The sequence below is a fragment of the Acanthaster planci genome, linkage group LG05 (genome assembly GCF_054643075.1).
Source record: "Acanthaster planci isolate LZ-2023a linkage group LG05, COTS_SCS, whole genome shotgun sequence".
Lineage (NCBI taxonomy): Eukaryota > Metazoa > Echinodermata > Asteroidea > Valvatida > Acanthasteridae > Acanthaster > Acanthaster planci.
The window spans coordinates 9,966,395-9,980,043 of NC_141781.1; the positions used below are offsets into that span (position 1 = coordinate 9,966,395).

The 13,649-nt window shown below is 42.1% G+C and overlaps 1 protein-coding gene across 1 annotated transcript; it reads right to left on the reverse strand.

The window, feature by feature from the left end:
• Nucleotides 1–1,841: 1,841 nt before the first annotated feature.
• Nucleotides 1,842–12,781, reverse strand: LOC110987070 (uncharacterized). The gene is made up of 6 exons (XM_087136651.1): nucleotides 12,335–12,781; nucleotides 7,747–7,851; nucleotides 5,809–6,059; nucleotides 5,292–5,367; nucleotides 4,409–4,546; nucleotides 1,842–3,467 (listed from the first exon to the last, which is right to left on the reverse strand). The coding sequence occupies exons 1-6, from the start codon at nucleotides 12,423–12,425 to the stop codon at nucleotides 2,932–2,934; spliced, it is 1,197 nt and encodes a 398-aa protein (XP_086992777.1). The 5' UTR covers nucleotides 12,426–12,781; the 3' UTR covers nucleotides 1,842–2,931.
• Nucleotides 12,782–13,649: the final 868 nt, after the last annotated feature.

A 13,649-nucleotide genomic window follows, 5' to 3' on the forward strand; every position in this document is an offset into this window, starting at 1 on the left:
ATGGAGGAAATATTTGGGAAAATGCGAAAAACCTGTATTCCGCTTGCACAGTTGGTCCCTGATGAGTCTGTTGGTTTATTCTCGTCATTTCACCTTAAGTGGCAAGGTTTGTGCGGGACCGATTCCCCTGTTAGAAGGGCCAATCTATAGATAAGACACGCAAGGTGTTAATACTGTGTACCTGTTGGGGTGGGGTGAGGTGAGAGACTACGCGTATCCCGTGGGAGGAAACACTCAGTGCGGATGCGAGGAATTCGAGTATAGCTGGCGCAACGTGAAGTGGTGGTGACGGACGTCAACAGGTTGTGGGGCAGTTGCAGTCTCGGGTTGCAAACCAATAGCGTAGCTGCCATAGGCAACAATGGTACACTACCCCACTTAAGATGAAAATACAAGCTACTCAAGTGTTGAAGACACACATCAAGTTTACGCTTCTTTTCCGATCATTCCTTTTCCTGTCAATTTTTGTTGTGTTAACTTGCGCCCAGTTTGAAAATATTTCCATCCAAAGATGACCACTCCTAACAAGAGTATTGAAGACCATCGGCATTTTGAAAATTGCTGTTCACATTCTGCTATAAAATGAAGCCATGTAGAAGGTTTCGTTTCAGTTGTGGGTCCGAGAACTTTTCCGGGGGGTTCAGTTCCTGATGCACCTACCTTTCTACACGTAGTAGTTATATTCTTTACTGCTGTAGTTGTAATTTCCCTCTGTATTATTATAATTACTCTTTTAGGTGTAAGATTGGGATCCTCAACACAGATTAGCAATGAGCAACTGCTACTGAAATGAAATGTTCAAGGAACAAAAGTTTTATAGACATACAAGTCGTCTTTGCTTCAGTGGTTTACATCTTTAAACCCTTTTTATTTTGGAGTACTAGATACGTTGAGCACAAACCTATACTTATCTCTTGTCCGAAGCTGATGAGGCATAGAAACGCAATATAAGACATCCCTGTGAGAGGAATTAATTGACATTAATAAAACAAAAGGCGACATTCAGTGACTAATCATTGTTGAAAGAAAAAACTTGATGGAGATTGTGACAAAGCAATCAGAAATGCTACTTTACATCATGAAGCCCCGCCAATTAAAAAAGGCAGCATACATTTTGACGGAGGGAACCGTTTCACTGATGTCAAAGCATTACATTCGAGCTGGTAACGATCTGGTGGGTTGAATGATAGAATACCAGGAGAGGTCATGAACTTTGCTCAGGCTGCAACTCCATCTTTCCAATCAACGCCCTCTCCCGCCGATAATGGTGCTAATTACCGGCCTCTTAATCCCCTTGATGCCATCTGCTGGGCTTAAATTGGTGGATCGGGACATCCTCAGGCTCAGCCCAGCTACCAGGGCAAAAGATGTTGTATGCCTACCCAGTTATATTGAACACCAGCAAAAGGCCCGGAGAGGTCCGTCTTCAAATACGTCGTGTTTTAATGCCTTCTATCTCACGGTTTCATTGCATATACTGAGGCCGTGGTAACGCCACGCCCCTAGCCAGCCGATTCTCTGAAAGATTACTGCGGACTAACGTGTTGAGTAAATGTGTCATATTCAATTAGCTGTTGACAGATTACACAAGGTAGGCCTGCAGATGGAGAGAGCCTTGATGGGTAACAATTATCAATTGTTGGCCGCTTTGGAGTGGGATATGACGTATTGAACACCCGAGGGACACATAGCGCCTTGAGGCGAAGAGGGCGCTATGCGTCCTTCGGGTGTTCAAGAAGTCATATCACACGCTACAGCAGTCAACAATTGTTAAATGGCGCCCTGTTATGTGATCGCTCTGGGCAAATAAACGGACAGTATCCAAGGCAGAGGTAAGACAATTTTGCATGTCCAACGCAGCTGATGCTTTATCAATTTATTTTGGTTGTGTTGTCAATATTTCTAAGCCAGTATCAACCTATATCACAAGACTGGTATGCTGCTTCACCGAGACATTCGTACATGCAGCCAAAAAGATATACTTTAACTACGACGGACAGTGGTATGGAAAGTCTATAGCTCTTTAATAAACTGGTAAATAAAGATGAGGAATATTATTTCATATATTCAATCTACTGTTTATCTCTTCCGTGTTAAGCAAAAAGTTATTGAAAATACTACTATATTTCAACCATACATGTTTTCAGTGCGAAAGGTTAAGAGATTTTGTACAATATCATTTCGAGATAAATACCTAAGAAGCGATTCATTTCAAAATATTACATATCATCACGCAACGATTATGTACAGTCTTTCTTTTTGAAAAAATACTGTCAAACTATATTACATGTGAATCACACAATAAAAATATCATCAGTTGTTTTAAAAAGACTGACTGACGGCAATACACCACGATAAAAATGTTGAATTGTAGGTTTTTCAGTAGCTGTTACTGTTAACGCCAGTTATTTGTTTCAGATGGCTTGCATTCAATTGCCTGTACCAGCCTCACTGTTCTTAAAATTCCCAAGCTCCAACGCACATGGACACACGAATGGTGGAAGTACTAGCATTGACGATAGTGATAAAAGCACGCATGTACATGACGCCTAAATAAGCTCTGCTGTGAAAATCAGACGGAAACCTGCGCACAACTGTTCTATGCCGGTAAAGGCCTCTGGGTTACATAAAATAACTCTGACAATATTGGTGTCGCTCTCAGGGACGCAAGCACCATTTCGCACTGCGACATCCGTCTAAAGAGACTGGAAACGCAAGGAGGTATACAGCGAGAAAGCAAATTGGATTGAGCCATACGGATGCTTGCACCACACTGCGCTTAATAGTAATGATGCATGGACACAAAAGGTCACGGACGGCTATCTGTTCCCTGAGGAAGCCAACTTCTTATGGAGGGAAAATCCTCTCCAGCCTTCACTTATAGGAATGGCTTAAATTACAGCCAAGTGTCATCACTCTTGTTTCCATCGCTCAATACATGTTGTCGATGTTGTAGCCCGTATTTACTAAGCCAACAGTTGGTGATGTCACATAAATGTTCTCAGTCTTTTTCGGGAGGGCGATCTCCTCGACCGGCGGGAGCTCTGATTTCGAGCCCGGGATCGATCCCGGGATGTCGACGGTGCTGGTCCACTTGCCGTGGATTGATTCCGCGGTGCTGACGTTCTCCATAGACACCCCCCTCTCGTGGTAGCGGGGCCTCCAAGATCGCTTCTTAAAGTACACCAGCAACCAGACGAGGGCGCCCAACACGGCGATGAAAACGACCGAGCTGACGGCGATGACAGCGATCATGGTGGGTTCCTCCATCTTTCCTCCTTGTTCGCCTGTCTGAGGCAACTTTCCCGGCGTGGAGACGGTACCGTACTTGACTGTCGAGTAAGTTGACGGCTGCACTTTGATTGTCGTCGTCTTCTGGGATGGCTGCGGGATTTTCACCGTCGTCGTAGTTTGTGTCTGTGGTGTTGACATCCCAGCGTTGGTGGCCATCTCTGTGGTTGGCAAGACTGTTGATAAACAAATACGATTTGTTATTAATTATTAGCGTTATAAATAATATTATGGCGACAATAGCCACCAATAAAAGCACTAAACAGGAAACCTTGATAACCTTGCCTACAGCTGACCAAGTAAAAAAACCGCAAGATAGTCTTATTTTGTCCGGCGGCTTGATGTTGTTGAAGGGGCCTTTATTTTTTTTTTACGATCTAAACAAAATGACACTCCTTTCCTCAGACCTCTCCTTCCCCTCACAGAAGAGTATCGAGGAGATTGTAGGTGGTCAATTGTCATTTTCCACACTTTATGAAAAGGCTAAACAGGCTGTAACCACCACCTCCCCCTCACCGTGCAGTTTGGACACTTGTGAGTGTGATGAGAAATGGAAAATCCAACTAATGTACTTCAATCGTAGGCTGGATCGTTGGCTTCTACCTGTAAGGTCGAACGCCCACACAAACGTCCCCTTTCTGGGGTGCCGAACCAACATTACGTGTATTGCCTATGGTGCAAAGTGGCAGCCGCGTAGGTCTACGTCAAGAATAAAGTCTCGCTAACTATCGACTTGAGGCCAAAATCTAAGCTCGACGACAAAGAACTTGGAACTGACAATTACAATCCATTAGTAAGTTACCCCTGAAAGCACTGCGGTTGCGTAAGACACAAACAGACAATACTTCAAATGTTGCCATGTAAACGACAGCATCCTCTGAAAGCCAATTGCTTTGGTATTTTCTTTATTTCATGTGGGTGCAAAAATTCAACTTTTCTCATTGCTTCTCCCAAAGGAAGTTTGAGTTCTCTTCAGAATAGTAAAAATAAATTATTTCCAGTTCCAGAAAGGAAAGTAGTGAACGTGGTGGAGTAAACTAATATCTGACAATCCGGATTTGTTTGTTTTGGCTGGTCCAAAGTTTTGCATAATTAGGTCACGTTTTCAAAAACTCACTTGTCGTTTGGGGCCGGGGTCTGGTGTCAATCTGGCAGAATTCACCTTTGAACCCGCTGCTACACACGCAGGTGAACGAGTTGTTACCATCAATGCACACGCCGCCATTTTGGCACGGCATGCTGGCACAATCATCCTCTGTTGACGAAAAACGAGATACTTGGGTGAGCAAAAATGAGAAAAGCAAGAACACTAACCGAAACGGCACTAAAGTCTGCAAATACGGTGGGCCATATGTTTATAGGAGTGATAGAACTAAGAACCACTAAACTGTTTCAAAAGTACAGCGATCGGGGGGGGTAGTTATGGTTCCAGGAATTACCCGTGTTTTCTGTGACACACGAAAAAGAATTAGGCCTAGAACACACGCCACACAAACGTTGCGGGATGTTGATAATTCCACAATGATATATTTCTGGATCATGAATGTCCATGAAGGGAAGAAACACCCTTAATTCGTGACTATATAGGACAGTCGTCAAGTAACGTCATCATTGATTGAATACATATCTTCAACGAACAAAGGTGTAACAAGCACTTGAAACAAATACCGCATTAGCGTCTTTGACAAAGAATAATCGATGGACTGGCAATGAAACCCGTTTTCTTATCGCACAGTACGAGGGCGCCCTTTAATGCGGCGATGGCCCATCCCTATGTGCAAATTGAAGTGGCATTCAAAACAGCACTGGGATTTTCAGGGCCAAACGTTCTTTCCCCATTCGTGACTTAACTACAAAAAATATTTTCCAGTCTTTGTAACTAAACGAAAAATAACTTACTGGACTTGGAAAAACTTTAATGCGCATACACAGTTAACTTTGACGAGATCAAATTCACCGTAGGCATGTAGTTAAAAACATTATCGACTTAGTGCACTTACCTCCAATTCGTAGTGTTAAATTGGTCACACCAATAAACGCCGTCGAGTTTTCGGGGATACCAGCTTTAAAAGATATCTAAGACAAAGAAGAAGAAGATTGCTTAGTCTTCCAGGGAGTCGACTGAGCTGGCGTTGGGGTGTTTTTGTCCACAGGAGATTCAACGAAGTATTTTTCAGTGGGCCGGACTATGTTGCTTCACTGTTATTATGTGGGCATTTTTTCAGAGGAAAAATGTTCCTTCGAATGACATAAAACTGAGATTCATTTATTAACAAATGTTTCTTTTCAAGGCACAAAATCCTGGAAGCTACAGGATATAATTCACATAATTTCTAAATAAAATATCATGTTAAACTTTGATCTTCTGAGAAGCTTTTGCGGAAAGTTCACTACGATAATTCTTCAACAATCTTGTGAACATATTCTAAATTACGGTTTTGTTTTGTTTTGTTTTGTTTTGTTTTGTTTTGTTTTGAACAAATGAAACACATTAGAATTAACTTAAGCGTTTATTACCTTGAAGCTATTGCTGTGTGGGACAGGTACGTCAACTTCGATCCAACCGTTTCCGTCTGTGCCGTTGCGCGACCAGATCTGCACAGGCAGCGCCCCGTCCAACTCGGCTTCCACGGTCAGCGTGTTGGGCGCCCCCAGACGGTAGTAAAAACCCAGCATGGTCATTTCGTGTGTCTGGGTCAAGCTCGTGAGGACAGCCTGGTGATGTTCGGAGGGCGTGGTGTCGCTGATCGGTACCTGAGCACAGTGCGCTGTGAACAAAAAAGTGAGGTGCATAAAGCTCTAGGTTATGGATAGTGGGTCCTGGTGAAACAACATTAGCGCCGCTTCACCATGAATTCCACTTTTTCCATCATTAAAAAAAAAATCCCATCCATGTGTTGCCTTTGTAACCATCGGCACGACTTGATTCCTGTTTCAGTTTCATGTTAGCAACTTGGAGTTTCTACAGTTGATGCGAAAGCTCCCATTAGCCCCCGGTCTCAAGGCCTATACCGTCCTTCCCTGCAAAATAATTTTTAAAAAACCTTTTCCCTTAACGCTTCCCGTTTCTCAAATGAAGTCCGAAAAATGGACAATGGGATCTAAGCTTAAGTGTTTCCCTTCTGAACAGCACTTATCCACTCCCTCATTCCATTATTCTACTCCATTTCTAGATGTAAGAAAACTGTCTAAAAAGGACCTAACCCCCAAATAATCGATCGATGATCCCGCTCCAAAGAGTGGCCGACCATTTGGAACGGTCAATACTGCATAGTTTTATGCGAATACGATCCAGAATTTGATGCTCTTGGACTATGAACCATGACACTTGCAGTTTGGAATGTGCAGTGTGTGCGACAAAGACTTTATCTTGCAACTGTTGGGGAGTGCTTGTGTAAGTTACGTTTGCCGTTTAATTGTGGTTGATAACAAAGATGTCCATTAATCATTAACCTTTTCCATGTAACTCATACTTCAAGTACATACACACTTTACAATTTCCCGCTTTAATAACCAGTTTTGATTTCCATGTATTTTCCAGCAGTTCTAATTGTTAAAATTTTTCGTTATGTTCCTCTTTGCGATGCAATAGTTAAACCTGTTCCCTGTTCCAAATACTGTCAGGATATTAAACACTCTAATAACAAGAACTACGTCTGCAAAATACATTCAACAAAATTTGTCAGCATATTGCGCCTTTTAAAAGGCAGGTGGACTGTTAATAATACCACGCGTACACACTCATTTCGTATGAGGAACGGTGTCTATTAAATACAACTGTGTATGTTAACCAAATACATGTACTATTCTCTAAAAGTGAATATGGAGTGGTATGGATGACTCACGGTTCGATATTAGTACGTTGGGTTACCCACCAGCGCCTTTGACACGTGCAATCGAAGGCACGCCCTTCATTAACCGCTGTGGGAAATTTTTTAAGCTGTATTGTGGTCACGGATTTAGAGCTTCTGCGGTGAAAACTAAGGTCTGTATTTAATGTTTGTGAGCATAACAGCTGGCCATAATTAGAACGAGTTTGAGGTGGCACAAGTTTTAACCCTGGCAATACAAAAAGGACTAGAGCAATATTAAAATCTGAGTTACTGGGCTAAAATTGTTTTCCAACCTTCCCAAGGTTTGATTTTTCCAGTGAATTTAGAAATATCATGCTTATCAGTTCGAAGCCGTGGAAGCGTAGATGTACTATTGCTAATACTGATTTTTTTCACCGAGATATGCATATTGACAAAATATGTCTGAAGCGTAAAAAGGAACATATGTTTGCATGGAATAAACTCTGTACTAGGAAAATTTTTGTCTTAATAATCGACTCCGTAGCGTAGTGCGTGGGTACAATGATTCATCTCGACGCATATCAAAGAATGGCTGGGTGATAAAACGAACCCCCCCCCAAAAAAAAACTGCCATAATGATAATGGACGTCGACAAGCCTACCTGTTCCCGTCGTAGCAAACTCCGAACTCTGCACCCAGTCCACATCCCCATGGTTTGACCAATCACAAAGGTCAGCTCGAAACAGGCAGTCTTGTCCATTGACCCCTGATAGACAAGTAAAACGAAAAAGGCATTCGTACATGTAGGTTACAATGCTTGCCAGTGCCACGAAGAATGACAAAGAATTTGACAGACAGCATCGATGTTCGGAATTCACGGCCAGGCTCTGCGTGAGACCGTGAATGTGACCATTTGACAACCAGCAAAGAACCGGTTTGAAATGTGCGGCGGCCCTTCTCCTTTCAGCGCATGTGCCGCCGCCCAGCAACTTTTTGAAGTGCGGGGAGTTGGGGTATTACAACTACTCTGTGAACCTGACCATCATTAGAGCGAGTTCAAGGGGCACAATTTGTAAGTCAAAATAAGAAATCGTAGTCACTGGGGAAATTATTGTTTTGCGATTCGCCAAACAATGAACATCAAATGTGACCCACTCTGTGAAAATGAGTCTCAAGTCGCCAGAGCCTTTTTTTGAGTAAAAAGTCCTTTAGAATGATTTTGCACAGTGTAAATCAATAGGAACCCACGGCATTTTTCACCATGGAGTATCCACTTTCGTCAGGATGCCAAACTGAGTTATACATCAAATTTAAAAACTCAATTTGTTCTTTCAAATACAAATGAAAACTGAAAAAGTGGCTCTAGCCACTCATTTTCACAGAGTGGATCACAAATTGTAGCATATACCGAAAAAGATCATCCTAAAGAGCGCCAATCTACCGAGTATGTCTGGTATTTTCATCCCAAGAAATCTTAAATGGACGGGTCATGTGAACAGGCAGGAAAACTCCAGACTACTCCCAAATGAGGTTTGGCGTGCGTGGTATTGGAAGGCCTACGGTTCACTCAGATTTAAAGACGGCGTCAAACGTGACCTTAAGGACAAAGGACGTCCCGCTTACCAGCTGGCATGTCGCTGACCAAGCAGAGAGAAACATGGAGAGAAATGATTCGAATGAAGTCGTCATCGAATACGATGATGATAATTACTAGCTGCCACAACTACGCATGTTGAGTTCTTGACCTATGAATTGTTCTTTACCTATAATTCTATAAGCGGGTCATTTAAATTAAATTAGTTGAAAATGTGGACGACAGAATATTCAAGATACAAATGATTAAAGACCAGTTTCCAAAAGATTTCACTGCCTGTGGATGTCACAGATAAGTGTTGCTTCCGCTGGAATACCACGTTGTACACGTGCACTCTAAAATAGTCGTACTCAAAAAGAAGTTAAAACAGTGACGCCGACATTACCATTGCTTGCAACATAACATTTTGTGGTAAATATGCATTACTAGCTTCAAAAGTTTGGCTGGCATTCGGCGAACTAAATGCTTCGTCATATCCGCCGAGTTCAGAACAGGACAACTGCATTTGTAAAGACATTACGGTAACGTAATTGAATTACCGACAGTTTCCCATAAGCAGGACTATAATATGAAGATGGATCACCTCAACAAGACATGAGGACGGAAACACGAGGGCTCCATAACGGAACATCAAGTGTTAGTTACACCGATCATTATTCATAACATCTCACGTAAAAGCTAAATACAGGGGAAAGTTTTTGGAGTTGCGGATATTCCACTTCTGTAGATAAAGGGCATACGAGTCCGTTGCCAGTCTTTCGCAATGGATGCTTCCTTGATCTGTACCTACTGAAGAGACTCATTCACTGAAATCCGCTGCGAGAAAAAAAATAAATTTATTATAATTTAACTTTTTAATCCTATTTTAGTGATGGGGTTGGAAAACTTCAGGAGAGATCGTTGAGTCTGGATCGTTTCAAAGTTTAGTCGAATTCATCTCGTCCCTTGCTTGACTTGGAGGAATGCCAGTAAAATATCACTCTTTTAGTTATGAGAGATCGGGCTTTGTTGTGCAAGTACGTATACATGATTGCAGTCTAAAATACTACCCCCCAAAAAAGAAAGAAAATTGGGTGTCCCTCTCCTCATTAGCTTGGACACTCCCCCTGGGTGCGCCCTCCGTGATCCGACTCATATAAATTAGCGGTATTTCCTTCTCTATTCTGTTTCTTTTTTCACTGAATCCGTCTTCTTCAACACCGGCTGCGGTTTGACTGGAAATTTTATGTCCTCTACTCGGGAATTGTTCATAAGCTGCGAATACAGACTTATCCTGTGACCCCCCCCCCAATTATACATCCATCCAACTCTTCACTCACTCGACACCCCACCACTCCCGGAAATAAACCGACATTTAGTCACCCAGACGTGGGGGATGACTTGAGTGGGTCGCGTACAACCTAGTATTGTGCTATGAATGAAGGGCATCACCGGGACCTTCACACTCGCAGTCCAAACAATGCCGTGTCTACCCATAGAGCTCTCGGCCCAGCGTGGGGTGCGGGCACGGCAGCTTGCATACCTCCTCGTACTTTAGTGAATAAAACCATAATACATGTATACATGAGTGCGTCTGTGCGTCATGAGTTCTCTGAACAATTAGTTGGTTTTCTCCTAATTTGGGAACGAAATAGAAAAGTTGTTTTATGCATTCATTTATCCAACATTTTTCATCCTTCTCGTTTTTTGCGTTTTGTGTTCGTGTGCTTAGCCTATTTGGTTGTAATGGCTTCTTCATAAAGTAGTTAAACATAAAAAAGGTGAAAGGTGACCTGGAGGGATTTTCAGCCATTAAACAAGCTAGAGAAATGCTAGCTTCCGGTTTGCAGAAGGAGGCACCGTACCACTCATAACCCCATGCAGGTGGTGATGTACACAGTGACGACTGTATGACTTGTAAGGCTGACGTGCGTGGAGAAGGGAGACACGTGACAACAGGTGTTTTCTCCACTTTATTCTTTTGACCTCAATATAAACCCTGTACACTAAACTGCATTTGCTTCCCTTTCAGGGGGGGGGTTGAATGTATTTTTGATGTGAGCAAGCTATAGTTATGCCATGTACAACTGTCAGCAAATTCAAATAATATTGATTTTGAATCTTCCTCCAATTACATATTGCTGAGGTTAGGTCCTTGATTACCAGCCTGTGCATTAACAACACAATGATCAAAACACTATAATATTAGCCATTCTATTCCAGACTGCAGAAAAATTGGTCTTTGACTGTTTTAACCTTAGAAATAATGAATGTAAATTTGGCTTGAATTACGTCTAAGTTCAGTGCTCCCAAGCCAACGTTTTAAATTACTCCCCCCAAAAAACCAAAACCGGGGGAAATGCCACAATCTGTCTCTGTTACTAACCGGTCCTAATGATACCCTAATCTGCGGCATCCCAGCATTTCCGCACTCTGCAAATAGAAGACACCCGATCAGGAATGATCGTTATTAAATTAACAAGCCGTCAGCAAATGGGCGTGGCGTGGTATCGCTACGGGCCCCCGGCCCGTCTTCGAATGGAGACTTATCATTAGTTGAGAACTCTACTCGTTTTCCTTCGGGGAGGTCGACAATAAAAATAAATTTAAAATAATCTCGATTTTAAATTAAGACAGGTGTAATGACACCGAATAAGGGTGAACTTGAAGACAGTGCTGGTTATTCGAAATACAATATGTCACCACTGCTGTATTCAAATCCCGTTTACATTGATAGCTTACATGCACGACGGTTGTCTAAGGGGAAGTTTGATGTGAGTTTTGATTAACAGAAAATAATTATGATAAATCTGGAAAAATATCTCGAGAGTGTAAAACAGGCTTAATGCCTTAACACATCAACTGTGAACGGTCGGCTGAAAACACGCAGGCATGGTCTTCTCAGACAATATTGTTTTCTTTGCCGGTTAACCATGCATGCGTTTGTCTATAATAGTTATTGGATTCACAAACTTAGTTTAAAAAAATGAGGGAAAATGGGGAAGCCAAAGAAATGAAAAAAAAGTGAAAGGGGATGAAAACCACTGATTTACTTAATTAAAAATAATTCCAAAAATTGGCCCCTTCCCACTGTTGTTTATCTGTCTTTAGCTGATATAAGTGCTTCCCCGGAAAAAAGGGGTCCACAGCAAAAATCGCGGCGACGCCCATAATCACAAATTCACAAGTCACTTCAATAAACACAAGACCTGTTAAGTCCATGGAGTGACCCGGCTTTATGTTGATTATACGGGAAAGGAGGCATAATTATGCTTTCCATACTGCGCATGCTTTTGTATGTACTGTGTGTGGGATACACTTCTGTGTCTGTTTGGTAGTCTTTGATACATTTCCAGTGTGCTTAGTAAAAATAAGAGATACTGAAATCTCCTTCCGCCGCCTGACATGCTGAGTTATCCAGTCCTGTTTTATATAGTCAGAATTCCCTGCACTCAAGACGCATATGTCGCCATGGCAACGACTTGCATCTGCTAACACCCCTAGCTGCGCGTTATGCATAAATGTATCGCATATCTATCAACCATAAACCAAGGGTGTATAATGTCACTTGTATTCAGCGCTTACAAAGGTCACGATTAATTAAAAACTAGCGTGGATTAATGACTTTCAATTCACGGCATATTATAAAAATTAAAAAAAGATAATTTTTGCTTACCTTTGTTGTGTGCAACGATAACTAGTGCGCACCAACAGAGCAGTGTATTCCGCAGACTAATGATTCTCGTGTTCCACTCGCACCGTCCCATGCTTAAAATACTCCGAAAACAGTTGGCTGTGTTTACTGAATCATTCCCCGCATAGGCGCCCGATCAAGCGACCCTCAACCTTAGCTGCCCCTGCCAGCAGTTTATTACTACTAGTGACAAACGGCAGACAGAACAGCGGGGAGCGAGATGCTTTGGGTTCGGGGGTGTTCTGCAAGCGTGCGAATGACACACAGTCCAAAAACGCTGGCCTGTGACGCGGTACATACACATGTGTAGTAGGTGGTTTGTTGGATGCTGGCACTATGGGCAAGGGCGTTACCAGTTTCACCGCATTACCAGCGAGCCACGGAACGAACACCTGAATGAGTTGTTTCATGCATACACAGCACGAGTGAGTGACTGTCTGCCGATGGCCCGCCGACAAAATTACTGTTACCGGCCGCACACAACTGCCGCATTGTATAGTGATGTGGGTTGACTGTACAAGATCGGTTGGTTATTGGACAATAAACCACATGCCTTACTCGTGACTAATAATATACACACGCTCAACACGATAGGCACTTGAAAAATGAGTCCAGTCTTTAGAATACACAATTTGTGTATTATCAATTGCTCCAACTTTTTATCTTTGTGTCATTGTGTTTAATTCAAATGCAATTTTAATGGTACCAAGGGTATCTGTTAAACGAATTTTTATAAATCTATACATATATACATACATAACCTACATACATATTTTAGTATTTTTATTTCTTTTCACTACTAGTGGCATTGGAGTAAGAGGCCTTCGGGTCATAGTTTTTAAGTAGACTTTTTTTTTTCTCCTGGCATGTGCCACTAGTTTGTCCCATTATACTGTGGTTTCATTGTGTTGTTCTGTATTGTGATGTGTATTTTTTGTGATGCCGAATAAAATAATAATAAAAAGAAGCTGAAAGCGGTCGGGTCGGAACAGTTGTTTCGTTATAAAAAATCAAATGCACAATGGCATTCAGGTCGGATTTCAATAAAATAATAATATTATTAAAACTTTGAGTTCATTTTGAAAGAATACTAATCTGTAAGTTCATTACACTGTGCTCGTTATCAGACCAGCATTACTCGATTCAGATTCAAGAAGCGAACGTAATTTGGTGGGTCAGTTGACCAACAAAGGAACCGCTTGTTTGGGGGACGATGACGCATCGGGAATCCCCTTCTTTAGAAACGGACTAACAAAGACGGTTCTCTGGAACCATGAGCATTCAAAGACCCCCAAAA

Coding starts and splice junctions, on each gene's coding strand:
- LOC110987070 (XM_087136651.1), bottom strand. CDS start 12,425: ATGGGACGGTGCGAGTGGAACACGAGAATCATTAGTCTGCGGAATACA. Junction 7,852..12,334: donor TATCGTTGCACACAACAAAG/GTAAGCAAAAAT, acceptor CTTGTCTATCAG/GGGTCAATGGACAAGACTGC. Junction 6,060..7,746: donor GTTTGCTACGACGGGAACAG/GTAGGCTTGTCG, acceptor TTTTGTTCACAG/CGCACTGTGCTCAGGTACCG.